Source organism: Cavia porcellus, unplaced genomic scaffold (assembly GCF_034190915.1).
Source record: "Cavia porcellus strain 051 isolate PalLab524CR breed Dunkin Hartley unplaced genomic scaffold, mCavPor4.1 scaffold_7, whole genome shotgun sequence".
NCBI classification, from domain to species: domain Eukaryota; kingdom Metazoa; phylum Chordata; class Mammalia; order Rodentia; family Caviidae; genus Cavia; species Cavia porcellus.
In genome coordinates this window covers 17,098,238-17,123,973 of record NW_026947490.1, presented here as the reverse complement: position 1 = coordinate 17,123,973, position 25,736 = coordinate 17,098,238, and the positions used below count along the sequence as shown (strand labels likewise).

General features: G+C 49.1%; 1 protein-coding gene across 7 annotated transcripts in view; it reads right to left on the bottom strand.

The window, feature by feature from the left end:
* Ryr1 (ryanodine receptor 1) overlaps positions 1 to 25,736 on the bottom strand; it is a 118,308-nt gene that overhangs the window by 2,861 nt on the left and 89,711 nt on the right. For all 7 annotated transcript variants that reach the window (XM_063252698.1, XM_063252700.1, XM_063252699.1 and 4 more), the window contains 13 exons: positions 25,179 to 25,366; positions 15,146 to 15,487; positions 11,561 to 12,367; positions 10,647 to 10,711; positions 9,993 to 10,143; positions 8,246 to 8,332; positions 6,478 to 6,729; positions 5,443 to 5,573; positions 3,478 to 3,520; positions 1,871 to 2,001; positions 1,716 to 1,776; positions 1,453 to 1,599; positions 836 to 970 (listed from right to left, as the gene is read on the bottom strand). In XM_063252698.1, coding sequence (XP_063108768.1) covers positions 836 to 970; positions 1,453 to 1,599; positions 1,716 to 1,776; positions 1,871 to 2,001; positions 3,478 to 3,520; positions 5,443 to 5,573; positions 6,478 to 6,729; positions 8,246 to 8,332; positions 9,993 to 10,143; positions 10,647 to 10,711; positions 11,561 to 12,367; positions 15,146 to 15,487; positions 25,179 to 25,366 — 2,540 coding nt within the window. The remainder of the gene's footprint in view (positions 1 to 835; positions 971 to 1,452; positions 1,600 to 1,715; positions 1,777 to 1,870; positions 2,002 to 3,477; positions 3,521 to 5,442; positions 5,574 to 6,477; positions 6,730 to 8,245; positions 8,333 to 9,992; positions 10,144 to 10,646; positions 10,712 to 11,560; positions 12,368 to 15,145; positions 15,488 to 25,178; positions 25,367 to 25,736) is intronic.

Genomic DNA, 25,736 nt, shown 5'->3' with positions numbered 1-25,736 from the left:
TAAATTGTCCAGGTGGGCTTGAACCTCCAATCTTCTTGTTCAGCCTTCCAGAACTCTGGGATTACAGGTATGTGTCACCACACCTGGACCTCTGAAACTTTTTAAATTATAGGTAATGTAATTGACATTTAAATAAGTTTTAATACCCATCAGGCACTGTTCTAAGACTTTTTTTTTTTTTTTTTTTTTGATGGTGGTAGTGGGGATCAAACCCAGGGCTTTGTGCATGGTAACTACATGCTTTACAACTGAGCTACACCCCAACTCCCATTCTAAGCCATCAGCAGCCAGGAAGAACATTTTAGTCCTACAAAAACCCTGTGAAGACAGCAGTATTTATTTATTTTTGTGGTGCTGGGGGTTGAGCTCTGGGCTTCATGAATGCTAGCTGAACTACATCCTCAGCCCAAGAATTTTTAGTTTAAGCAGCTCAAACAGTACTGGAACAATAGCTAACATTTAGAGAGCACTTATTATGTGCCTGGAACTGTTTAGTGTAGTGTAGATGGTTCAGCTCACTGAGCCAATGAAATAGGTATATTTTTTCTGTTTTATTTGATTCTGGGGTTACTGGGGATTAAACCCAGGGCTTTAACACTAAGCTACATGTCCAGATTTTTCCTTCTTTTCTTTTGCTTGCTTGCTTTTTGTTTTTTTTTGAGACAAGGTCTAGCTAAGCTTCCTAGCTGGACTTGAATTTGTAATTATCTCAGCCTCTCAGAGTTACTGGAATTAGAGCTAAATGCCACCATGTCCACCTGGCCAGGAGCTGCTACTATGAACTCCCTTCACAGAGAGGAAAGACAGCCCAGTCAGCTCTAGGAGAGGGGCTCACCGTCATCATGTCGTCACACTTCATGTCAGGCTCGTCCTCATCCTCGCTCTTGTTGTAGAACTTGCGGAAGAAGTTGAAGGCCACCACAGTGTACAGGTAGACCACCACAGCCAGGAGGCCCACGGTCATCACCAGCTGTGAGCAGGCAAGGGTGCGTCAGCTCTGGTTTGGTTTGGTTTGGTTTGGTGACACTGGAGATTGAAGGTGGGGCCCTCCCATTGAGCGATATTACCATCCCTTTTTAAATTTTTCATTTTGAGACAGGGTCTGGCTAAATTACTAAGCTGCCAGGCTGGGCTTGAACTTGCCACTTTCCTGCCTCGGGCTTCTTTTTTTTTTTTGGTATTGGGGATCTAACTTATGACCTCATACTTGCCAGCAAGCCTTTGTGCCGCTGAGCTAAAACTCCAATGTCTCAGGCTTCTTGAATGCTGCGATTACAGGTGTGCAAGACCAAGCCCAGCTCCCTGCCTGGGCCTTACCCCATTTAGCCACAGGGCCCTTGCCCTGTCCTCACTGCCCACTGCACTCTGGCTCAGTGCCCTGGCCCCACCCCAGTTCATCCCAGATGCTTGCTGCCTGATTACCACAGCCCCCCTGCCAGGTCCCCTCCACACCTGCTTCCCATTGTGGGTGACAGATGAGAGGATGGTGCGAAGCGTCTTGACTCCCATGGCGATGTCCAGGAGGTGAGCAGCGAAGAAGAAGTTGTTGTAGTGTCCCAGGAGAGACATCACCATGTACCAGCCCAGGTACAGGAAAGACTGTGGGCACACAGGGCCCAGGGTCAGGGATACACAGGGACATACCCTGGGAATAGGGCCCCAACTCCTAAGGCTGCACCCTACTGAGCCCTCCCCACCTATGGGCCCCTCCTCACGTTGTCCGTGAAGATGACCCCGAACTTCCAGATCTGGTACTTGACATCAATGGACATGAGCCTGTACGGGAGAGGGGGAGATGGTGAAATGCCTGAGGGCCATGCCCTGGCCACCTCCCCTGCCTGCTCCAGGCCGAGGGTTGTCCCCAGCTCACCAGGTCAGCAGCCCTGGTGGAGGGTCAGGCTTGCGCTCATTGTGTGCCGTGATCTCCAGTGTGGCCAGATCCATGCCCAGCAGCTCAGCAATCCGCTCCCGCCCGTAGATGTCCCCATGTTTGTCTAAGACCTGCCCACCCAGGAGAGTGTCAGGCCAGGCACATATGGCTGGGGTTGAGGGATGTTATGGCCTATATGGGGGTTCTGGGGACACTATGTGTTAGAAGTTGGAATGCATTTTTCTGGGGAAAAAGGGTGGATCTTTCTTCAGATTCTCAGGGAGGCTCCAAAAATGATAACAACCTAGCTGATTCAGTAGCCACATTAATTGGGCTAATTTATTATTTTAGGTAGGCAGACAAGGCAGCCTGTAGAGTAGGGCCCCCTGTCATCTATAAACTCATCTCCTCCTCTTCACTCCCACTCACTCTGTTCTAGCCTCATCTGCCTCCTTGAGGTTCCTCAAACACATCAGGCACATCGCTGCCTCAGGGCCTTTGTAACCCCTCAGCTCACTCTTTTCCTGGATTTCCACCTGGCTCACTCCCTCATCTCCTATGACCCTTCTACAGGAATAGCAACCTTTCCAGAACATTCCCATGTGTCCCTGCCCCCCTCATTGCTTAATTTTTCCCCCACAGACCTTATGACTGCCTGCATGCTATAAATGTATTCATTCTGTGTCTTTCCAATCTGAGCGGCAGAATCACTGTTTTGTTTACTGCTGGATCCCAGACTCCTGAAATGCTTCCTGGCACACAGGAAATACTCAATAATTGAATAAGTAAGTTTACTTTATCTATTAAGTGATGGCTCCAAACAACAGGTAGCTAATGTTCTCTTCCATGTGTCCCAGTTCTGTTTACATATGAGGTCAAATAATTCTTCCAGCAACCCTGTGGGGTTGGCCCTATTATTACCCTACTTTGAAAATGAGGGAAACTGAGGGACAGAATGGTTGAAAAGCTAGGAGTAGAAAAGCAAGCAATCCTTAAATATGTGCCTAAAATAATGTCCTCACATATTCTCTCACAACCACTATTATTTATTTATTTTATTATTTTATTTTATTTTTTATTTTTTTACCATTTATTTATTTTTTTTTTTTTTGTCTTTTTCATTTTTATCGGTACCAGGGATCAAACTCACGACCGCCTGCTTGCAAGGCAGGCGCTTATGCCGCTGAGCTAAATCCCCAGCCCCTACAACCACTATTTATTTATTAGCCCTTTTTATTTTTTGAGACATGATCTCTCTAAGTCACTGAATTGTCCAGGCAGAGCTCGAACATGTAATCCTCCTATCTCAGCCTCCCAGAACCCTGGGATTACAGGCATGTACTTCCCTGCCCCTGACCCCCAGGCTACAACCACTCTTAATGGACTGTTTGTCCTGGGCCAGGCATTCTGCTCTATTACATGTGTCATCTCTCTACAGAGGGAAGGTGATTATGCCCATGTACTCATGGGGAAACTAGCAACCCTCTTGCCCAAGGTCACACACAAAGCAAGGGCTTGGCCAGGCTGGGATGGCCCATTGGCATCAGGGGACCTGGCAGCAGGGGACCCAGTCCAGTTATTTCCACCCTCTCCCCACCCTGCCTTACCTTCCGCTTGACAAACTTGTCCCAGTAGTTGCTGGGGAAGGACCTGCCAAGAGAAGCCCCTGTGAGATGTTAGGGCGGGAAGGAAGAGAGGTACATCCAGGCCAAGGCAGCTGGAAATGTCAGTGCTTTCTTCTTTTCTTTTCCCTTTCTTCCCCCTTCCTTTCTTGCTTTCTGTCTGTCCCTGTCTGTCTGTTTGCCCCTTACCCCTTTAAGGCACTATCTCAATATGCCATCCAGGCTGACCAGAACTCATGGGCCTCCTGCCTCAGCCCCCTGAAAGGACAGGGCTACCGGTGTTGGGTACAGATTTATTTGGTTCAATATCAGGGTCCCTGCACTGTAAGGACCTTGCTGTGTTTGGTGAGGCAGGGATCTTGCAGTCAGAGCCAGCAGTGAAATAAGGCACCAGAACTGTCCTTAACTGGGAAGCTTTGTGCGCAGATAGCAGGGGGAACCCGTGCAGCAGCCTGACCCAGGCCAGCTCCATGCTGTTTCTCACATGGCCAGCAGGCCAGCTAGCCTGCCTGCCTGCCTGCCTTCTTAAAGTGCTGGAAATTGAACCCAGGACTCAAGCACTCCAGCACTAAGCTGCATCCCCAGCTGTTTACTTGATTTGATTTGATGATTCTGGCCTTGGACTTACCAGTTTTCCCACTAACAAGTTGGTGGCTTAACATCTTGGCAAGGTAGCAAGGAATGGAGGAGATTTATTAGGAAGCCGTGGATTGAGAAGGCTTGGAAATGTTTCAGTTCCCTGTACTTCCTACCCCGCCTGGTGCCTGGACTGTCATTGATTGGTCCCAGGGAGCCCCTCCTAGCAGGCTCCTTGTTCCCTTCAGCATGTCACTTTTCATGGAGCAAGTCTACTTTCTGGCTCACCTGGCTCATCCTGTAGTTTCCTGCCCCAGGCCTGAAAACATTTATTTCTCCAGGGAGCCTGCTTCCCCTCTTTTTTTTTTTGGCGCGGGGGGGGGGGGGTTTCTGAGAATTGAACCCAGACTTTTAGACTGAGCTACACCCTCAGCCCTTTTTTTATTTTGGGATGATCTTCCTATCTCAATCTCCCAGAGTGCTGGCATGATAGGCATGTACCACCATGTGTAGCTTTGTTCCTTTTCATGGGAAATGGTATTTCAGAGTACAGATCTCAGACAGAAACTGTTTTAACTCATTCATTAATATTTTTGCAGTATGGAGATGCCTTGCACATGCCAGGCAGGTGCTCTACCACTGAGCTGCATTCTCTGCTCTAGACACTATTTATCTATTTATTTATTTTGATACTGGGAATCAAACTCACAATCTTGCCAGGCAGGCGCTGTGCCACTGAGCTATATCCCCGGCCCCCAGACACTGTTTTAAGCAGTTCGCTCTCCCTGTTTCTCTGCTAAGCATACGTTCTTGGAAGTGGGTAGGTTAAAGGTAGCTTTGACCACTACAGTGAGACTGTAGGATGTGCTTATTTCTCTTCCTTGCTGCGTGAAACCTTTTACTGGGCAAGACCTCATAATAAGATGCCCCACATGGTACAGTGCCTCTGTACAAACACATGAACTGGGCCTCCATCCTGGTGGGGAATGGAGAGGGCTGGGAATGCAGGGTGGGGTCCTCCTGCACATTTTTCCTTTAAAAACCTAACATAGTCTTGTTTGTTGCTCCTGGCTCCTAGGTAGAAATCATCCCCAAAGGCTTTAAACACAGGTTCCCAGGCCCCACCCCAGCCTCACAGGCTCAGAACCTCTAGGGTGGGGCCTGGGAACCTCCCTCTGAACCTAGCATCCTTAGCAGAACACTAATGCTCAGGAAAGGGGTCTGCTTTGTGGAAAGGATGACCAAGCTTGGAGACAATAAGTCAGGGCCGCTGGGGGCTGGAACCCTGCTGTTGTGCTCTGGGATCCAGACCTAGACTGGTTTGGAAACCCAGCCCACCCCCTCCACACCGCTGAGGTGCAGCTGGGTCCTTACGGCGTGTTGAGCACCAGGCGGTCCCACTGCCCCTTCACGTCATCGTCCTCAGGCTGCTCAGTGATATACAGGCCATCAAACTCCAGCTTTCGGGCCAGCTCCTTCTCCCGCTTAAAGATCACCAGGGGCACCTGGATTGAGGAGGGGGCAAAGGGTGAATGTCAGGCACCTCGGTGAGGCCACCACCTCTGCAGAAGCCACAAGATTTCTTGGAGCCTGTGTGAAACCTTATGTTAGAGGAGCTTCCTCGGGGGTCAGAACAAAATAGGGACACAGGCAGGGAGTCAAGGGTAGTCACTGGCAGAGGGTCAGACCAAGATGGGAGAAAAACAGCTGTGGTACACAGTACAGGCCCGGGACAGGCTGGCACTTCCCAAGGCATGGAGGTCCCACATGAAACCCCGAAGAAGGCTAAAACAAAAGCAGGCAGAAGACAATGGAAATGCAGCAAAGCACTGCAGGCAGTGGGCACAGCGTGTGCCAAGCTCAAAGTCAGAAGAATTCTGCTCATTGTACAGTAAATTGACAAAATTTATTTCCCCAAACTGCCAGAATCATGGAACCTAAGCTAACACTGTCATGCCAGGTCTATGGGGTATCATAAACCTTGGGCCTGTCTGATATCAGAACCCACATCGCTGTTAGCATCCAGGTTAGGAGATCACAGCACACCTGAGAGATCTTAATTCACCAAACGACTAACATATAGAAAATAATATTCCCAATGACAGATTTGCCTCCCAATCTAAAAGTTAACAGTCACATGTGCGTGGCACAGAAAGACCTAGACTTGGCCCCTCAGATCACTTCTGCATCAGTCCCCAATTTTTTTTTGTGTGTGGGGATCCAACCAGGGATCCAACTCACAACCTCACACTTGCTAGGCAGATGCTTATGCCACTAAGCTAACCTGGAATATTTTCTTGCTGAAACTCCCAGTCCTTATGTACTGCAAGCCCCTGCCTCAGGTCCCCTCAGCCAGTGCCCAGCTTCCTGCCCTCTGAGTCTCTGCCCTGGCACACGGCCATGACCCACCTTGAGGCAATTGTATCCGATGATGCAGAGAAAGGCCACCAGCGTGTGCAGCAGGCTCAGGCACCGCAGAGCAGGTTCCATATAGCCCGTGCTCTCCTCCAGGAAGTAGTACACCATGTTCTCATCCTCATCGCCCTCTGCCTCCTCACCAGCACCTGAGCCCCAACCTGAGCCGCCACCAGATCCTGCACCTGACATGTCCCCAGCTGCTGAGCCCTCCATATCATCTTCCCCTGGTGGAGAGTCTGAGACCTGAAGTAGGGCAGAGATGAATCAGGGCAGGGATCCTGGTGTCCTGGCACCTGGTCTCCCTACCTAGGATCTATTTGCATAATTAGCAACCTGCATTCTTTTTTTTTTTTTTTTGTCTTCTTTGAGAGGGCGTCTCGCTATGCAGTTCAGGCTGGCCTTGAGCTCACTTTGTAGCCCAGGCTGGTCTCGAACTCACAATGATCCTCCCACCTCAGCCTCTCGAGTGCTGGGATTACAGGCATGAGCCACCACGCCTGGCTCTCTGCCGTACCAGGGACTGAACTCACAACCTTGCCAGGCAGGCACTTATGCCGCTGAGCTAAATCCCCGGCCCCCAAAACCTCGATTCTTGAGCCTGGATACAGCCTTTCTCAGATACATAGGCTGGAGAAGGCTGTCAATCAAGACTAGCACCAGACCCAGGACCCTAGTTAGCCAATCAGACTCTGTTCTGGGAATCTGCCCACTGAACAAAGAAGGAGGACTGAAAACAGAATAGACTGTCTTAATAGTAGGGCCCTAAAGACAATGAGCACTAATAACAATAAAACTATTCATTCATTGACTACAGTTCAATTTATACAGTATGAACTTAGTTTTTCGGTAGTATTGGGGATTGAACCTAGGGCCTTCACATTGAGCTACATCCCCAGCCCTTCCCCCTTTATTTATTTATTTATTTTTTGTATTTTTACCGGTACCAGGGATTGAACTCACAACCACAGGCTTGCAAGGCAGGCGCTTATGCCACTGAGCTAAATCCCCAGCCCCCTCCTTTTTTTTTAAATTAGGATCTCACTAAGTTGCTAAATTGCCCTGTGTGGGCTCTAACATATGATTCCCTTGCCTCAGTCTCCTAGAGTGCTGGGATTACAGATATGCATCACCCTACCTGGCTATACAGCAAGCACTTCTTAAATGTCTAAAGTTCCAAGTGCTTTGTAGTGTTAACCCTTTTTTTAATCCTCATGGCTCTAAGAGGTAGACATGGTTACTACCCCATTATGTAGGTGAGGAAACTGAAGCACAGGGAGGTTAAGTGCCTTTCCTATTGATGAATGATGGAGCCAGGACCTGATCCCACAGAAGTCAAGATCTCTGTCTAGCCTGCTGCTGGTCCTATTATCTAGAATCCTGAGCGTCCCTTTGTCCTTCTGATGCCGAGTTCTCAGTCCTTTCCCTCCATCCTGTGAGTGGTCCACTTCCTCCTCCCCACGGGCCTCTTTTGCTGAGGCAAAACAGTGTGGTGTCCTGGGGGTTAAGAGGCTGCACCTGGGCACAGGGCTGGCAGGTGGCAGAGGTGGGCAAAAGCACAGCTCCAGCTTCTGCTCTAGTTCCTGCAGACTCAACCATCTGTCCCAGATGGACGTGAATACCCCCAACCCAGATATCCAGCCCAAAGCCTCCTAAGAAGCTGAGCCCAACATCTTGCCCCTGAGCTGCAGCAGCTTGGGATCTGAGACTCGCCCCACAGCCTGGATATGGGTTGATCCCTCCAGCCCCACGTGATGAGCACCTTATAAAACAGCAAGATGAAGTTGATAGCAAACGCCAAGAAGAGGGCCAGGAATCGCAGTGTGTAAAAGTTTCGAGACAGGTAGTTCTAAGAGTGGGTGAGAAAGACAGAGATCATGGTCTGGTCTCTTTCCTAGAGAATCCAGCCCAGCATTCAACCACAACCAACACACCTGGTCCTCAATACATGGTCTACAACCTCCTACGTCATCACCCCCCATCATCATCTTCTTCTTCTTCTTCTTCTTCTTATTATTATTATTATGGTCCTGGGGATTGAATCCATGGCCTTTACACAGAGCTACATCCCCAGCCCTTCTAAAAATTTTTATTTTGGGACAGAGCTTTGCTAAGAGGGTTAAGCTGCCAAGAAGAGGGCCATGAATTGCAGCATGTAAAAGTTCCAGGACAGGTAATTCTAAGAGTGGACTGGGCTTGAACCTGAATTGCATTCCTTCTGTCTTAGTCTCCCAGAGTCCTGGGATAACAGGTCTGCATCACAATGCCTGGCTCAGCCTCCTACTTATTGAGTGCCTACTAATAGCAAGCCCTGGGATAAGCACTTTATATGCATGAATTTGCTATGAAGTGGGTGCTGCTGTTACCTTGCAGATGAGGAAACTTAAGGCTCAGGGAGGTGGTGTCTTGCTTGAGGTCACATAACCAAGGAGTCGTGGACCCAGTGTTTTGTTGTTTTCATGTGTATGCGGTATTGATGGAACCCAGGGCCTCGTGCATGCTAGGCAAGTACCCTACCCTGACCTGTGTCCCCAGTCCACATTCATTTGTTTTTTAAATTTTGAGACAGGGTTGACACCATTGTTCCCCTCTGTCCTTGAAGCTGCTTCTCCCCTTGGAGAGGGGAAGATTTTACAGATCTTCCCAAAGGCCTTGTTTCATTCCTCTTGTATATGCTTAATACAGACCCATTAGCTTTTTCTCGTTAAATAGAGAAGGAATCATAATCTGTGCTGGGTTTCTCTAAAACTGAACTTAAAAGGACAACAAAAGCAAAAGTATAATCCGAGTAACACATTGCTCTTGTACTGAAAACGAATACATTCTAGGTTAAAGACTGCCTAATTCATTACTTGTTCTCCAGAGGCAGACTTTGTCTGCTTGGAGTGCCTGTTTCCTAAATTTTCTTTGTGTCTACTGTACCTGTCATATTTCATGGAAGAACCAGAGGTTAAGGAGGGTACTGTCCTCTTTGTATATTCTTTTTTTTTTTTTTTATCTTTTATCTTTTTATCGGTACCAGGGATCGAACTCACGACTGCCTGCTTGCAAGGCAGGTGCTTATGCCGCTGAGCTAAATCCCCAGCCCCCTCTTTGTATATTCTTGAGAACTGTCACTTCTAAGTTAATTCACCAGGTGAGATTTTTCAATTTTAGTGTATCTGTTCGTTTTTAGTGCTTCAGAAATTCCACAGCACGCCTGTTACAAAGTGAATGTGACTGTTTCCCTATTTGCACACATGCAGATTGCTTTCAACTTTCCACTTTTGTCAAACCAGATTTTGAGACAGGATCTTGCTAAATTGGTCAAACTGGTCTTGAATGTGTAATCCTCCTGCCTTTGCCTTCCAAATAGCTGGGATTACAGGAACATGTTATCACACCCAGCCACAAACGAGCTCTTGCACATGAATTTGAGTTTGAAGCGAGGGCTGGGAGGACCAGTGTGTGTGTATATGGGGCAGTTCCCCCCAGAGAAGAAGTCTCAGCACATGTTGCTGAGGACTCACCAAGAACTTCACCCTCTGCACTTCTAGCTCTCCCCAGAATTCCATGCCAGCACCTCCAGCTTCTTCTTTCTTTGGAGGAGGTGGAGGTGCTGTCTTCTTGGGGGGCTCTGGTGGGGGCTCAGGGGCTTCTTCCTTCTCCCCGTTTTCAGCACTGCACGGTAGGATACAGAAAGAGGTCAGAAGGCCCCAGGGTGATTTACTCAGGGCAACTCACTGGGCCCACCCCTATGCCCAAGTCTAGATGTTCTAGGGACACAGGATAGTACGAAAACCTCAGGCCCTGGCCTGAGGGGGCTTGAGTCCAGTGGAGTGGAATGGTCCTGGCTGGGGGTGGGGTGGGGTTGGGGGAACCCGGAGGAGACATCTGCTTAACCTAGGAGGGGCTGAGTATCAAGGGAGACTTCCTGGAGAGAGACACACAAGGACGATGAAGACAGACGTGTGGAACACAGGGAAGGTGTTCAGGCAGGGGAATGGCACAGAGAGAGGCCTGGTTCTAAGAGGACTCTTTCGGTCTCTGCTGTGCCCAGTCTGGACCAGGTGGTGCTGAAGTCACAGGTGACCAGCACAGCTTCAGGCCTTGACCTCAGGGGTCTCCCAGTCCAGGAGCAGGCAGTGACAGGGGCCAGGCCCTTTCTGTGCGGAAGCACTCACTCAGCTTTCTCGGGCTCAGGCTCCGGCTCGGGCTCTGGAGGCAGCTCCTCCTCCTCTCCATCCACCTGGGAATAGGGCACATGGCTAAGCCTTTGGGGCTGACCCTCCTCTTCCTGTCAGTTCCCCTTCTTCTTTCACCCCACCCATGTCCCACTAGAAAAAAGTGGGGCTATGATTCTCCTTCTACAGGTGGGAAACTGAGGGTCAAAGAGATGAGCATGCACTGGGGAGAGTCAGGCTGACTCCAAGGTAAGCTTATGTCTCCCCTGGTTTCTCATCATCTTAACACCTGCAAGCCACCACGACAGTCACAGCACCACGGGCCTAAGAACACTTCGGGGCATTTTTCACATAGGCTGCTGAATTACCCACAACCATATGTGTCTCTGACAGTTTTTTCCTTGACAGAATCCCTGAACCTGTTTTCTTGAGTTTATTTATTTACTTTCCAGTGGTACTAATCCTATACTAGAGATTGACTCTAAAGCTTTTACACTGAGCTACATTCCCAGTCCTTTTTTCATTTATTATTTTGAGACAGGGTCTCACTAAATCACTAACTTGCCCAAGATGGGCTCAAACTTGAAATCGTCCTGTCTCAGCCTCCCAGAGTGCTAGGATTACAGGCCTGTGCCACCATACTCCACTTCCCTGAGTCTTTATAGTTTTGATCCCTTCTCTCACTTGTCTCTGGGTCTCAATGACTGGCTCCAGGCCTCTCTCTCACACACTGAAGCCTTTTTCCAGGGGACAGTGGTCTCTGTCTCTGTGTCCCTCTGCGGGTTGGTCTCACAGCTCTTCTGTCTGCCCCCTTTCTGGTCCTTCCTCTCTCTGCAAGCATCTCCTCCCACCCCAGTCTCCTGTTCCCTCCTACTCTCCTCTCCACACTCTGACGCCCCCATCTGCTTTCTCACCCCCAGCTTCCTCTTGAGTATTGGGGAGCCCTCGGGCGTGGGTGGCTCCACTGGAGTGGTGTCACCCATGTCCCCAAGGCCACCAGCCCCTTCGGGCCGGAAGGGGCTCCCGTCGGCCACTGCCACGGCCCCCTCAGGGCGGCCTGGCCCAGCTTCATCCGACGCGACCTCCTCGTCACCGGCGCCCTCTGCGGCATCGCCCTCGCCTTCAGCAGCGCCCTCGCCGTCCGCGTCGCCTCCGGGCCCAGTCGGCTGCTCGCCGTGCACCTCGTCGCTGGTGGGGTCGGGCATGCCCGCCAGCAGCTCGGTCACGGTCACTTTCTTGGCACTGTCCACGAGGCCGCCGCCGAAGAGCGAGCCCCAGAGCAGGCGCAGCGCGCCCACCGCCGCCCCCGCGCCCGCCGCCCCGGCGCGCGCCAGCACCGCCCAAAGGAGCGCGGCCACCGCGGTGGCCGCCTCGCGCGCCGTGAGCTTCCGCAGCCGCCGCACGCGCCGCCGCAGGCTGCGGTAACTGAGGCCGCGCAGCGCTCGCGCCGCCGCCGCCGCCAGCCGCGCTGTGGCCCCCGCTGCCACTGTGCCCGCCGCGCCCTCGGCGCCCCCGGCGCCCTCCTCTGCCGCTTCGGCGCCCGCCTCGGCTGCGCCCTCGTCCTCGTCCTCCTCTGGCTCGCCCTCGGGCTCCGAAATCTGCGCGGCGATCTGCATCTCGAAGATGGTGTCCTCGCAGAAGCTCACGAAGAGCTCCATCTTCTCTGCCTCGCCGCCCTCGTTCACCACGTCAAAGATGAACTGGCGCTTGGACTCCTTCACCTGCAGCGCGCGGAGGGGCGCGAGGGAGCACCGTCAGTGGGTCGGAAGGCTACACCAGGGCGCGAACGACTAGGAGCAGGCACATTCCGAATGCGTGAACATGATCATGACCATTATTGCTATTGGAAGTTCGGGTCTCTGTGTTGCTCAGGTTGACCTCGAACTGCTGGGCTCAAGAGATCCTTCTGTCTCAGCCTCCCAAGTACCTGGGACTATAAGTGAGCCACCACGCTCAGCCTAAAAATTACTAATAGCAAACACATATAGCCCTCGCTGTATGTGGCTTCATAAGCTGTAATCAGGGCAGATCCTGATTCGAGCATTTTTTTTTCTTACATATAACTCATAAATTTCCCAAAGCACTTTTGGAATAAGGGCAATAATCTCTACTTTTATAGACAAAAATGATGGCCCAGAAAGTCAGAAATGATGTGCCCTGGGGCTGGAGATTTAGCTCAGTGGCATAAGTGCCTGTCTTGCAAGCAGGCAGTCGTGAGTTCGATCCCCGGTACCAATAAAAAGGAAAAAGACAAAAAAAAAAAAAAAAAAAGGAAAGAAATGATGTGCCCAGAGTGACACAGATGAGAAGTGGCAGATGTAGGAGTCAAACTCAACACACTGGCTTTAGAATCACGTTTTTAGTTATTTCCAGATCACACACAGAGTGGCTGAGAACAAAAGTTTTTGCAGCCAGGGTGCCAGGGTTCAAATCCTAATTCAAATTCCTAATAGTTGGGTGATTTTGACTGAACTCTCTGGGCCTCAGTGTCTGCCTCTGTAAAATGGACATAATAGTGGCCCCTGTGTTAGAGTATAAGGGTACGATGCCGAGTGAGTGGAAGGGCACTCCACATCTAATAAATGCCATGTGGTGTCGTCACTGTGAGCACAGGCCTGGATGGCAGCTTGAGGATGGTGGGAGGGTAGGAACGAGAAGGGGTAGCAGGAGGAGTGGGTGCCTGAAGGAGTAACAGGAAGGGAGAATGAGGGGCAGGGGGAGGGGAAGGTTTCCCATGCTGTGGCAAGCACGGATGTGCAGGGCTTCCTGCAGATGTGAGGATGTGCAGACTTCCTGGGTGCGAGGATAGAGCAACCGCACAGGGCCCAGAAGACAAGTGAGTGTGCAGTGCTGCCCAAGGGAGATGGGGAGCGCACACTCCTGAGGGCTCCTGTGGAATATGAGGGCAGGAATGAGTGTGTACAGAGGACAGACATGCAAGGCCCTGGGATGCTTGAGGATGGGGGAGTGTGAGTGTGCCAGGGAACCAGGAGCCGTGTAAGAGGGCCCAGAGCACAAGGACATGGCTCTATGTGGGACAGAAGTCCATGTATGCATGAGCCAGGGTCCCCTGAGGAGAGCTATGAGGGGCTCAGTGGTTAAGGAGGTAATGAGTGTGCAAGCCATGTAGGCCATGAGTGTGACACAGGAAGGAGTGTGCATGAGCATGTGTGCAGAGAGGATTTTACAGATGCTAGGGCATCCGAGGAGCAAAATGAGTGCAAAGACTTGTAAGGGGGTGTGCAAGTATGATGTGCTGGGTACCAGGGCTACCAGAGTGACAGAGTCGGGTGTGTAAGGGCTGGGGGGAATATGAGAGAAGGGAGGCGGGAACCACAAGTGAGCCAAGTGCACAAGGCCAGGGCCATGTGAGTGCACTGTTTTCGCAGTACTGGGGATTGAACCCAGGGCCTTCACATTGAGCTACATCCCAAGCTTATTTTAAAATTTTTAAAATCAGCCAGGCGTGGTTGCTCACACATGTAAACCCAGCACTTGGGAGCCTGAGGCAAGAGGATTGTTGCAAGTTCAAGACCAGCCTAAGCTACAAAATGAGCTCAAGGCCAACCTGAACTGCATAGTGAGACCCTGTCTCAAAAAGACAAAAAATTTTTTTCTTTAAATCCTCTAAAATTTTAAAAATTTTGACAATAGGTGTGGTGGTGCACTCCTATAATCCCAGCCATTGGGAAGCCATGGCAGGAGGATCGTTGAGAGGCTGAGGCCAGCCTACTCCACAGTGAGGTCAAGACCAGCCTGAACCACATAGTGAGACCTGGCCTAGAATAAGTGTAGATGACACCATATATTAAAACTTCAGAAGGAATTTGGAGCCAGCATGGTGACGCATGCCTGTGATCCCAAGACTTAGGAGCCTGAGGCAGAAGGATTGCCATGAACTTGAGGCCAGCCTGGGCTACACAGTGAGTTCAAGGCCAACCTAAATTACATAGGTAGACCCTGTCTCAAACAAAAGATACTCGGGAGTACATGTGGTGCCTGGTGTGGGCTGGGCCAGCATACCAGGGCACCCCAGAGCTCCAAAGTGTGTGTGTGTGTGTGAAAAAGTAGGCACCAGGCCAGATGGAGGCACACTGGGAGATCTAGGGAGGTGAACAAGGAGTATATAGCCACATTGGTTCAAGTTCATGAGCAGTTTGCCATGGCTGATCATGGCTCTAAGAGCACGCCCGGGGTGAGTGTGTAAGAGGCAGAGCATGTGAGCAGCCAAAATGAGGGCACAAAAAGCTGTTGCTGCATGCACAAGGGGTGTGCTTCCATGGGTGGACCAAGTCTACAAGAGGTGGGCATAGTGAGTAGGGGACAGGCCAGGTCACCTCAAGAGTTTTTCAATCTCTACGAAAGGTGGGCATAGGCTTGCCAGAGCAGAGCAAGGGCTCACCGATGTGCAAGGCATATGCGGCCCAGTGTGGGGTCCAAGAGTGCAAGGAGTGAGCAGTCTCCGCAAGATGTGCATGCGCATGCGCAGGCCTACACACCTGGGGCATCTCCCACTGTGCTCGGTTGGTCTCTGAGATCTCGAAGTAGACGCGCTCAATGCGGCGTGAGGCGCCCATGATCTCTATGCGCCCCAAGTAGGGCCGGAAGTAATCAAGGATGCTCTCGGCCAGCTCCAGGAAGTTGCGCAGGCGCGGATCGTGTGGCACATGCTCTGACAGGTTGGTCAGCAACACCGCCACGTTGAAGCCTATCTCACGGGCTGGCTCCTGGAAGCGGTTGGCAAACTCCTCGCAGTTGATCATCTCGTTCTCATCTGCTTCGGAGCACGAAAGCAGGAATTGGATTTCCGGCCCAGTGAACTGCTTCTGGCTGTCCATGGCCTAGGGATGGGCAGGGGATGTCAGTGCAGTGCCTCAGAACCCCAGTGCTATTCTTAAACTATCTGTGGATTTTACATAGAAAAATCCAAAATCGAGTATCTGGTGCCTGATGCTGATACGCAGCAGGACGGCACAGGGGAGGTTGTATCAACTGTCAAGATACTGAAGTGGAGCGGGGCAGGGCTTGGTGGTGCACACCTATAATCCCAGCAGTCCAGGGCTGAGGTAGAAAGATTGCAAGTTTGAGCCCAGCCTGGGCAACTTATGCAAAACCTTATCTCAAAATAAAACGGGCTGGGAATGTAGCTCAATGTGAAGGCCCTGGGTTCAATTCCCAGTACCTTAAGAAAAAAAGAAAGAAACAAAGAAAGAAAGAAAAAAGAAAATCTGAGCGATCATCCACTATATGACACATTCTGTTTTCACAGATGGTAAAATGTGGCCAATGGCCATTTGTTTTGTTCCATTGCTTCATCCTCCCCACAGATAAGCACTATTCTGGTGTGAAACATCCCAAACGTGTCACCAATTCTCCCTGTCTCTAGTCATTGCCCACAAAAAAAATATACAGCAATTCTATGCATATTTTTATTTAGAGAATCCTTATGATTACATAATTTGACACTTGCTTTTTTTTTCATTCATGTTTGAAGTGTTGACAGACACACAGAGCAAACGAATTCATTTTCACTGCTGTGTAATGTTCTCATTTTATAAATATAACACTACTATCCTGGTGACAAACAAAATTTAGGTTGTTGGTAGCTTTTTGTGTGTTCTGTCTTTACACACAAAACATTCATGGAACATGTAACACTGTTCATGGAACATTTCTGTGCTGATGTATCATGCATTTTGCAAGTGGCTGTCAAGGCAGTTTTTCAAATATTCTTGACCACACTGGCAGTAAGAATGCATTTTGTAATGTGACTCCAAAAAAAAAGGGGGGGGGGTTTCACAACACAGTTTTGACTTTTGCTGTGCATTACATTCTGCAGTGTTCTCCTTTCTTTTTAAAGATACTAGTCGCGCTGGGTATGTGGCACGTGTCTGTGGTTCCAACTCTTTAGCAGGTTGAGGCAGGAAGATTGTCAAATTCCAGCCCAGCCCAGACAACTTTGTGACTTAGCAAGACTCTCTCAAAAATAAAAAGGCTGGGAGTGGAGGTTACTGTGAAGGTCCTGGGTTCAAGTCCCAGTGCTGTATAGAAAACGACAAGCAGAAAAGATGCTGGTCGTGGCTTACTAAATTAATTTCATGACCTACAGATGGGCTGCAAAATGCAGCTTGAGAAATGCTGCTCTGGGGCATGAACAAAAGGGAAATGCTCTGGCTCTAAGGAGTGCTTTGTGAAAAGCCTGGAGGTTTGCAAAATGTTTTCTAAATGAGTAATATGCTTTGCAAATCATGAAGGGCTCTAGAAACCACAGAGAGTGGCGACCTAATCACACAGGAACTTCTACCCTCGCTCACTTGCCTGCCTGCCCCCATGCTGAGAGGTGACACATACACTCTCTCTCAAAGCCCACCCGCCCCAGGCCTGAGATCCCTTCCTCCATTCGCCTCTGACTGTGCTCTTGTGATCTGCTGATCTCTGTCATCGCCCTTGTGCCCGTGTCCTTCCTTTGAAATGTCTTCTCTGACTGCTCTCCATTTATTTTGCTGGAGTCTCCTCCTCTTTCTTCTCCAGATCTCTAAAGGCAGGGGTGAGGTGGTAGAGGGGAGGTTAGGTGTTACATCCCCTTTCTGGGAATTGAACTAAGGGCCTTTGCACTGAGCTACAGCCCCAATTCTTTCTTATTTTTTATAAGAGTTAGTAAGTTGCTAAGTTACTGAGTTACTAAGTTGCTCAGGTGGGGCTCAAACTGCTCACCCTCCTGCCTCAGCCTCCCAGGTTGTTGGGATTATATGTGTGCATGACCATACCCAGCTGCATCCCCTTCATGCAATTATCACTGAGCCTCCAGGCTGTGAGAGCCACCCTACAGTGATTGTCAAGTCTATACTTAGCCCTGAGCACTGCACAGAACCCAGACTTTTTTTTTTTTTTTTTTTTTTTTTTTTTTGTCTTTTTGAGACAGGGTCTCGCTATGAGTTCAGGCTGGCCTTGAGCTCACTTTGTAGCCCAGGCTGGTCTTGAACTTGCAATGATCCTCCTGCCTCAGCTTCTCGAGTGCTGGGATTACAGGCGTGAGCTACCACGCCCAGCTCAGAACCCAGACTTTTATGGTTGAAGCCTAACATTTCTTTATGAGTATCTCTCCCCAGACAGAAATGGCCACAATTCAACTTCTGATTTTAAAATCTATCCTCCCACAGTCTTACCCATCTCAGGAATCACATCCTCACCCACCGGCGCTTCAGTTAAAATCTTTGAGTCACCCCTGATTCCTCTCCTCTGTCTCACCACCCACATGTGACTCAGTACATCTGTTAGCTCTGCTTTCAGAATAGATCTAGGGCCCACCCACTCCGGCCTCTTCGCAGCTCCCACCCTAGTGCCACATCGGCCTCTTCCCTAGACTTCCCACTGTCCCCACACATAGTGAGAGGAACCCTGGAAGCTACCTGCATCAGGTCACTTTCCCTCTCTTCTCTAGACTTTTTGTCCTCTTGAGACAGGGTCTCATTACATTGCTCAGGCTGGATTTGAACTTGCAAACCTCTTCCTCACCTTCCCGGAGTGCTAGGGTCACATGTGTGCGCCATCATGCCCACCCATCAGAATTCTCCCTTTGCTCCATCTCTTTTGGGTTAGAAGTCAAACTCCTCACTGAAGCCAGCCAGGCCCTGCATGTGCCACAATTTACTTCTTCCTTGACCGCCTCCCCAGCCACAAAAATGGGCTTCTTTTCTGCTCTTGTTCCCACTTTTCAGCCTGCACATTTGCTGTCCTCTTTGCTTGGGACCCTCCAACCTCCCCAGCCTGCATGGAACCTCTGAGAGCTCAGCTTCTGCCTCCCACCCCCAGTCCCCACGCTCACTCGCTGCTCATGGCCAGCCTCTGCCACCCCCTGCACACTGCAGATCACGGCCAACATGTGTTTAATTGGAGTTATTTTCCCTCACCTCCCCCCACTGGACCCCTACTTGGAGGTGGCAGGTGTCTAGCTCACTACTGTGCTCTCAGGATGAGAGTGCACTTTGACAGCTAGAAGGTGTGCAGCCAGTGCTGTCATTGGGTGCCTGTCCTCACAGGGCGGTGGATTAAAGCCTGGCTCACAGGTGGTACTATCAAAAGGAGCTGTAAATCTTTGGGGAGAGGGATGGCTAGCAGGAGGTCCATAGGGGAACTGGAAAGTGTGTGCCACCATGCCCAGCTGAAATAAGTTTGGACATACTAAGTTATATGTGTTTCTTTTTACTTTAAACATGTGGCTACACTGCTGGGTATGGTGGCACATGCCTGTAACCCCAGCACTCGCAGGAGTAATCTCAGGAGGCTGAGGCAGGAGGATCACCGCAAGTTCAAGGCCAGTTTGGACTACATAGTGAGAACCTGTCTCAAAAAGAAAAAAAGTTGTGGGCCAGGGATTTAGCTCAGTGGCACAAGCACCTGCCTGGCAAGTTCGAGGTTGTGAGTTTGATCCCTGGTACCAAAATAAATAAATAAAAATAAAATAAGTGGCTACTAGAGCACTTTAAATGATGCGTGGTCCTCATTATATGTTTCTGCTGGGCAGTGCTGCTTTGCGGGGTCACTAGAAGATAAAGTGCAAGGACAGAGAAAAAGTGGAAGTGGAAAGCAGTGAGTTAAAGGACATTTAAGGAAACATCTACCAACTGCAACGGGTGGACTTTGTTTGGATTCCGATTCAAAGAAACTGCAAAAAATAACCACAGGGGCTGGATCTGTGGCTCAGTGGTAGAGCTCTTGCCTTTCATGCACAAGGCTCTGGTTCCATCCCCAGCACCACAAAACAGAAAGAAAACTATGTGACAGTTGAAAATTTGAATATTATCTAGATATTTCATGACTTAAAGAACTGTGGATTCCTCTTGTTTTGTTCCTGTTGTTTTGTTTTTGGTCAGCTGTGACAATGCCACTGTGCTTTGTCACATGGAAGGAAAGTCATGGAAGACCGCGCATCCATGTGAGTGCAGCTATGAAGCGTGCAGATCAGGTGAGTTCACAGACACGGCGGGTAGACGGTGGCTCCCAAGGGCTGGGGTGGAGAACTGGAAAGTGACTGCCGAAGGCTATGATGGCTCTTTTTGGGGATGATTAAAATGTACCAAAATTAGACTGCAATGGTAGCAGTGCAACTTGGCCAATACACTGGATGCCACTGAAGTGTACATTTTACATGGGACTTTAATGGAATATAAATTTTATCTCAGTGAAGATGCTTTTAGTAAAAAAGAAGCCATAGTTGGCCATGGGTTTATAATTCCAGCAGGCAATCAACCACAAATTTGAGCCCAGCTTGGGCAGTTTAGTAATTTAGCAAGTCTCTGTCTCAAAACAGAAAAAATTTAAGAAGGCTGGGGATGTAGTTCTGTGTGAGGGCCTTGGGTTCAAACTCCAATATCACAGTAAAAAAACAAACAAGTTTTCTTTTTCTTGTTGGTGCTGCGGATTGACCCAGGACACTGCACATGCTAGACAAGTGCTCTGCCAGCACATCCTCAGCACTTAAAAAGAAATCTTCTAATTAAGAGATGCAAAGAAAAATATTTGCAGGTTAAAAGAAAAAGAAAATAAAACCTTAAGAGTGCATACTAACCAGGAATAAATTAGTAAGTTAACATATGGCTTCAATCATCAGAAAGTTTCGTTTTGTTTGGTTTAATGCTGGGGACTGAACCCTGTTCTCACACATCTGGGGTAAGGGCTCTGCCACTGAGCTCCACAAAGGGCTCTCGAACCCACAGGACCTGTTTCAGGCTCTCTAAAGACTTCACCAATGGAGAGATGCTTTGTGCACTGTCAAGAAATCCCGTTGCCCTGGAAGAGCTTGTGGAGTTAGAGAACACTGGTGTACCTTTAATGAAGATTCACAAAGGAATGAGACGCAGAGAAAACACCTGGAGAGAAGTCCTGCTCTGCATGGTGGTGGCAGCCTTCGGAGAGGCTGGAGGACAGCAGGAATAGGGATGGGGCCAAAGTGCCCTCAACCTTAGCCATAAAGTCTGAACTTTAGCAAGAGGAAAATACTCATATTTAAGTAGTATTACCTATTAATTATTCATTATTATAATTAGGTTCATTTTTAGCTGATTTTTAAAAGCTGGATATAGTGGTGGATGCTTATAATCTTAGCTATTTGGGAGGCTGAGGCAGTAGGATCACAAGTTCAAGACCAGCATGGGCAAGTTTGGAAGACCCTGTCTCAGAGTTTAAAAAGGGCTGAGGATGCAGCTCAGAGTGCATGCCTGACATGTGAAAGGGCCTCCAGTACTGGAAAACAAAAAATAAAAATAAATAAAGTGGATGTACATAAAAATCAAGTATTCTGCATGACTAGACTATCATCATAAAGAAAGTCAAAATGATAAACCAGAGCAGAGCATGGTGGCACAGAGCAGAAGCTGAGGCAGGAGGATCACTGTGAGTTCAAGCCCAGCCTGCTGGACTACATAGCAAAATCCTGCCTTAAAAAAAGAAAAGAAACAGAAAAAACAGGTGCAAAGCCACAGATCTTAGCACTAACAAAGCTTTAACTAGCTTAATGTATGAAGAACTCCTAGAAATCAAGAAGAATACTAGCTTTCCAATAGAAATAAGCCAGGGAGTCAGGCATAGTGTGCATGCCTATAATTCCAGCACTTGGGAGGCTGAGGCAGGAAGATCACCACGAGTTTGAGGCAGCCTGAGCTATATAGTGAGTTCCAGGCTAACCTGAACTACAAAGTAATACTATCTCAAAAAAGTTCAAAGTAAATAAGTAAATAAGCAGATGAAGGATATGGTCAGTTCACAAAACAAGTAATACAAAAGAACTAACATGCAGAGACGCTTAACTGCACTCAAAATAGGAGAAATGGTAGTTAAAACTACACCTTAGTACCAATTTTCACCAATCAGATTGGCAAACATGCAAAGATTTGACAATGTGGTGGCCATGCTATGGGGAAACAGCCACTCCCACACATTACTGAAGGGAGAAGAAATGGAAGGAAGTATCTGTCTAGATGACAAATGCCAGTTGCACTTCTAGTGTTATATTATTACAGTCTACATTGTAGTCAAGGCTACCAGGGACAGTCATGCAAGTTGCATACTGCACAAAGGTATAGATTACAGCAGACACAATGCATGTTTGTACATGTATTACTGCAGAGTTCCAGAAAATGGAAGTAAGTTTTTTTTTATTTTGTATCAGGAATTGAACTCATGACCTTGCATTTGCCAGGCAGGTGCTATGCCACTGAGCTACATCCCAGGCCCAGAAATAAGTATGCTGAGGAAGGCTTTATACGGGCCCTTAGAAATGCCAACTATCCATGCAACCAATACCACTATCTACGCAACAAAGCAAGCGTCTATCAACAGAGGGAAGGCTGTAAACCATGACACACACATAAAGTGGAATACCAGACACCTGGGGAAAAGAATGAGAAAGCTCCTGTCTCCAGAATGTTATTAAATAATACAGATGAGTGATACAGTACTCAACCTATAGCATGAGAAGGGTCGGAGGGGATGAACATTTGTATTTATATGAAAAAATGACAGTAATGTGTTTTTAAAAACTTCCTGGAGCACTGGGAATATAGCTCAGCAGCACAGGGCCTGCCTGGCAAGTGTGAGGTCCTGAGCTCATCCCTGGTGTCAAAAACAACCAGCCAAACAAGAACTCCACTAGAAGGGTTTACAATAGGGAGAGTGAGGGAAAGATGGGTTGGGAAAGAGAGGGAGACGACTCAGTTGTCAAAACTATACAAATAATTACATACTGAACAATAAAACAAAGGTATGTTTTCAGGTTGCAGACTGAAATTCCATGAATGCTAAGGTGTAGCATTTTGTGTGCGACACCAAACCCCGTGACAAGGGAGCTCAGGGGAGGCACTGCACCATTTAAAATGCAAATGACGTCAGGTGACTTCAGCTCCCCCACAGGGCGTTGTTTCTCTTGCAGCCCCACCCGCACCTCCACCTCCTCCCAACCTCCTCGCCAGAGCCAGCCCCAGGAGGTGCTCACTGCCACAGTACTCCCTGGAGCGACTGACAGGTGAATCTGGGGAGGGGCAGTGTATGCTGGGGCTCTTCTGTCTGCATTCTGATTCATTTTTTTCTTTGTGGTAATGGGGGTTGAACTCAGGGCCTTTGCACTGAGCTATATCCCCAGCCCCTTTATTTTGAGACAAGGTTTCCCTATGTCACTAAATTACCCAGGCTGGACTTGATCTTTCTGCCTTGGTCTCCCAAGGTGCCAGGAATTACAGGCCTGTGGTACCGTGCCTGGTTATGGGTGACCTTGAGCATGTCACTTCAGCTCCCTGTGCCTCAGCTTCCACATATTTAATAGTGAATTGAAAGCAGTTCTTACCACCTAGGACTGGTACAAAGATCAAGTGAGCTAGCTAGGTATGCTGGTGCACACTTGTAGTCCAAGCACTCAGGAGGCTGAAGCAGAAGGATTGCCAAAAGTTTGAGGCCAGCCTGAACTATATAGTAAGACCTTGTCTAAAACCAAACCAAACAAACCGCCCTCAAAATCAGTTGAGCTAATTCACTTCCACACAGGATCTAGCACAGAAAGAGAATATCAAAAATATGTGCTCTAGGGGCTGGGGATTTAGCTCAGCGGCATAAGCACCTGCCTTGTAAGCAGGCAGTCGTGAGTTCGATCCCTGGTACCGATAAAAAAGGAAAAAGACAAAAAAAAAAAAAAAAAAAAAAAAAAATGTGCTCTTCCTCATGAAAGCGAAGGGCTTAGGCACAGTGACATATTCTCTTCCTCTGTCTGTCTCTGCCTCTGTCTTTCTGCCTCTGTTTCTGTCTCTTTCTTTCTCTATCTCTCTGCCTTCCTGTCTCCTTGTCTCTTTCTCTCTCCTCTCTCTGGGTCTGTCTCCCCTCAGTGCAGGGATGGAACCCAGAGCCTGCTGCATGCTAGGCAAGTCCTGGACCACTGAGCCGCAGTGATACTTGAGAAGCCAGAGAGCTGGGCTGCTAGCTAGGCCCAGGAAGGTGGGGGAGTGGGAAGGTCCTGAGTTGTCTTTTGACAAAAAAAATCTCTTCAACAAGTAAGTGTGTAAGATGTGAGGATTAAACAGCAGCACTGTATTAATGTTCGTTCCCTGATTTGCATAATTGCTCTGCGGTTATGTAAGGGAATGAACTTGTTCTCAGGAAATGCACACTGAAATATTTAGAGGCGATGGAAATCACGCTGGAGTAAATGTGAGAAGTCAGGCAACATGGGCGTAGGGCACTCAAAGGTGTATGCGCAGATTGTGTGATCCGGTCTACGTTCCCAAAGTTATTTCCAAATACAGAGTTAAAATGATGATAGCAAAGCCCTGGCATGGGTAGGGGGCAGGGACAGAATGTGGTTCATATGCATGTGGCCCTCGGTGCCAGCCCAGCATTTCCCCCTTCAAAAAAAGATTTGGTGCCAGGTGTGGTGGTGCACATCTGGAATCCCAGCTACTGGGCACTGAGGTGGGAGATCCCAGATCTGAGACAAATGGAAGTAATTTAGCAAGAATAAGGGCTGTGGATGGAGCTCAGTGACTGAGCACTCGCCCAGCGTACACCAGGCCCCAGGTCCTATCACTAGTGCTGCACTTCAAACAAGCAAGTATCTGGTAACAAAAAGGGTAAAAGCAATATGATGATAGTAGCTAACACTGCTCTCACGTCTTCTCCCCTTCCTCCTCCGGGTGTTCAACAGTGAGCTATCTCCCCAGCCATTTTTCTTTTCTTTTCTTTTTTGAAACTGGAGGTCAGCAAGTCACTAGGTTGTGCGAGATAGGCTACAATTTGCAATCCTCCTGCTTCAACCTCCCTTAGTTTTGGGCTTACAGGCATGCACCACTGTGCACCTGCTAGCTAAGACCTCCTGAGCACTTACTGTACACCAGGGACTCTGCCTTTCCCACAGCCCTGCTATGAGAAGTCTCTGTTATTAGGTTACCCCACTTCCCAGAGAACCTAGAATGCGGGAAGACTGTGACTTCCCAGGTGTGTCAGGTCGGATAGCAGAGCTGGGGTGGGGAAGGGGAAAGGAGGGCCCAGCTCTCAAATGAAGCTGTTTCTGGCCTTCTCTCCAGCCCACCTCATGACAGCCTAGTCAGTGACTGTTAGAGGGAAAGAGACACATTCCTGGATCCATCCCTGGTCCTGGGTTGGGTCCTTGGCAAAGAAAAGCTTTCTTCAACAAATGAAAATTGAATGCAGCTATGTTCAATTAGATTCTGAGCCCTGTGAAGGCAGGAGCTATCTGTGTCTGGATCACTGCTGGGCCCAGGGGCCAGGACAGAGCTCAGCACAGAGAAGAAACCTAGTAAATGTTTATCAGTTGAATACTGAGGATCATGTTATGACTGTTAATAACAATAAGAACATAACAGTTCTGATGTTAATGCGTTTCACCCTCCAAACTGTTTTAACCCCATTTTCCAGATAAGGAACCTGAGCCTCCTATTGAAGTCTCCTGCCCAAGGTAGGCAGCCAGGAAGGGCATGGCTGGCACTTGTAAGCCCTCCTGGAACCTAGGCCCCCCAGCTGCCCTACACCCACCTTTTGGAAGTCCTTCTTGGAGATGAGGCCACGGGGATCAGTGACGTAATCCTGGAAGGCCTCAGAGCCCACGATGTCTTTGAGCTTCAGGAACATGTCGAAGAACTTGAGGATCATCTCCACGTTGGAGGAGGACTCCACGAGCATGTCCACCATCTGCCGGGCAATCATGCCGTTCACCACGTTCCCTGCAGAAGTCTCAGGTCAGTGCGGCCCCTTGTGTTCCCCAGCAGAGCCCCCTTGCTGGAGCCCTTCTAGTACAGTCTTTCTCTCCAGCTCCAAAGCCACCCTGGCTCCCCAGGATTCCTCTGTGCCCCTGGATCCTTCCCTGGCCAGCTCCCAAGCCTCCCCGAGGAGGGTCGCTGTGGGGTGTCTGTCAGCACTGTTCACCAGCCTGCTGGCTTTTGTCTTTGTGCACCTCTCTCACTAGCTGGGGGAAATCATCAGTAAAGGCATTAGTGACAAGCTGGGCATAGTGGCACATGCCTGTGTCCCAGCACTGAGGGAAGCTGAGGCAGGAGGACTGCAAGGTCAAGTCCTGCCTGGATAATTTAGTGA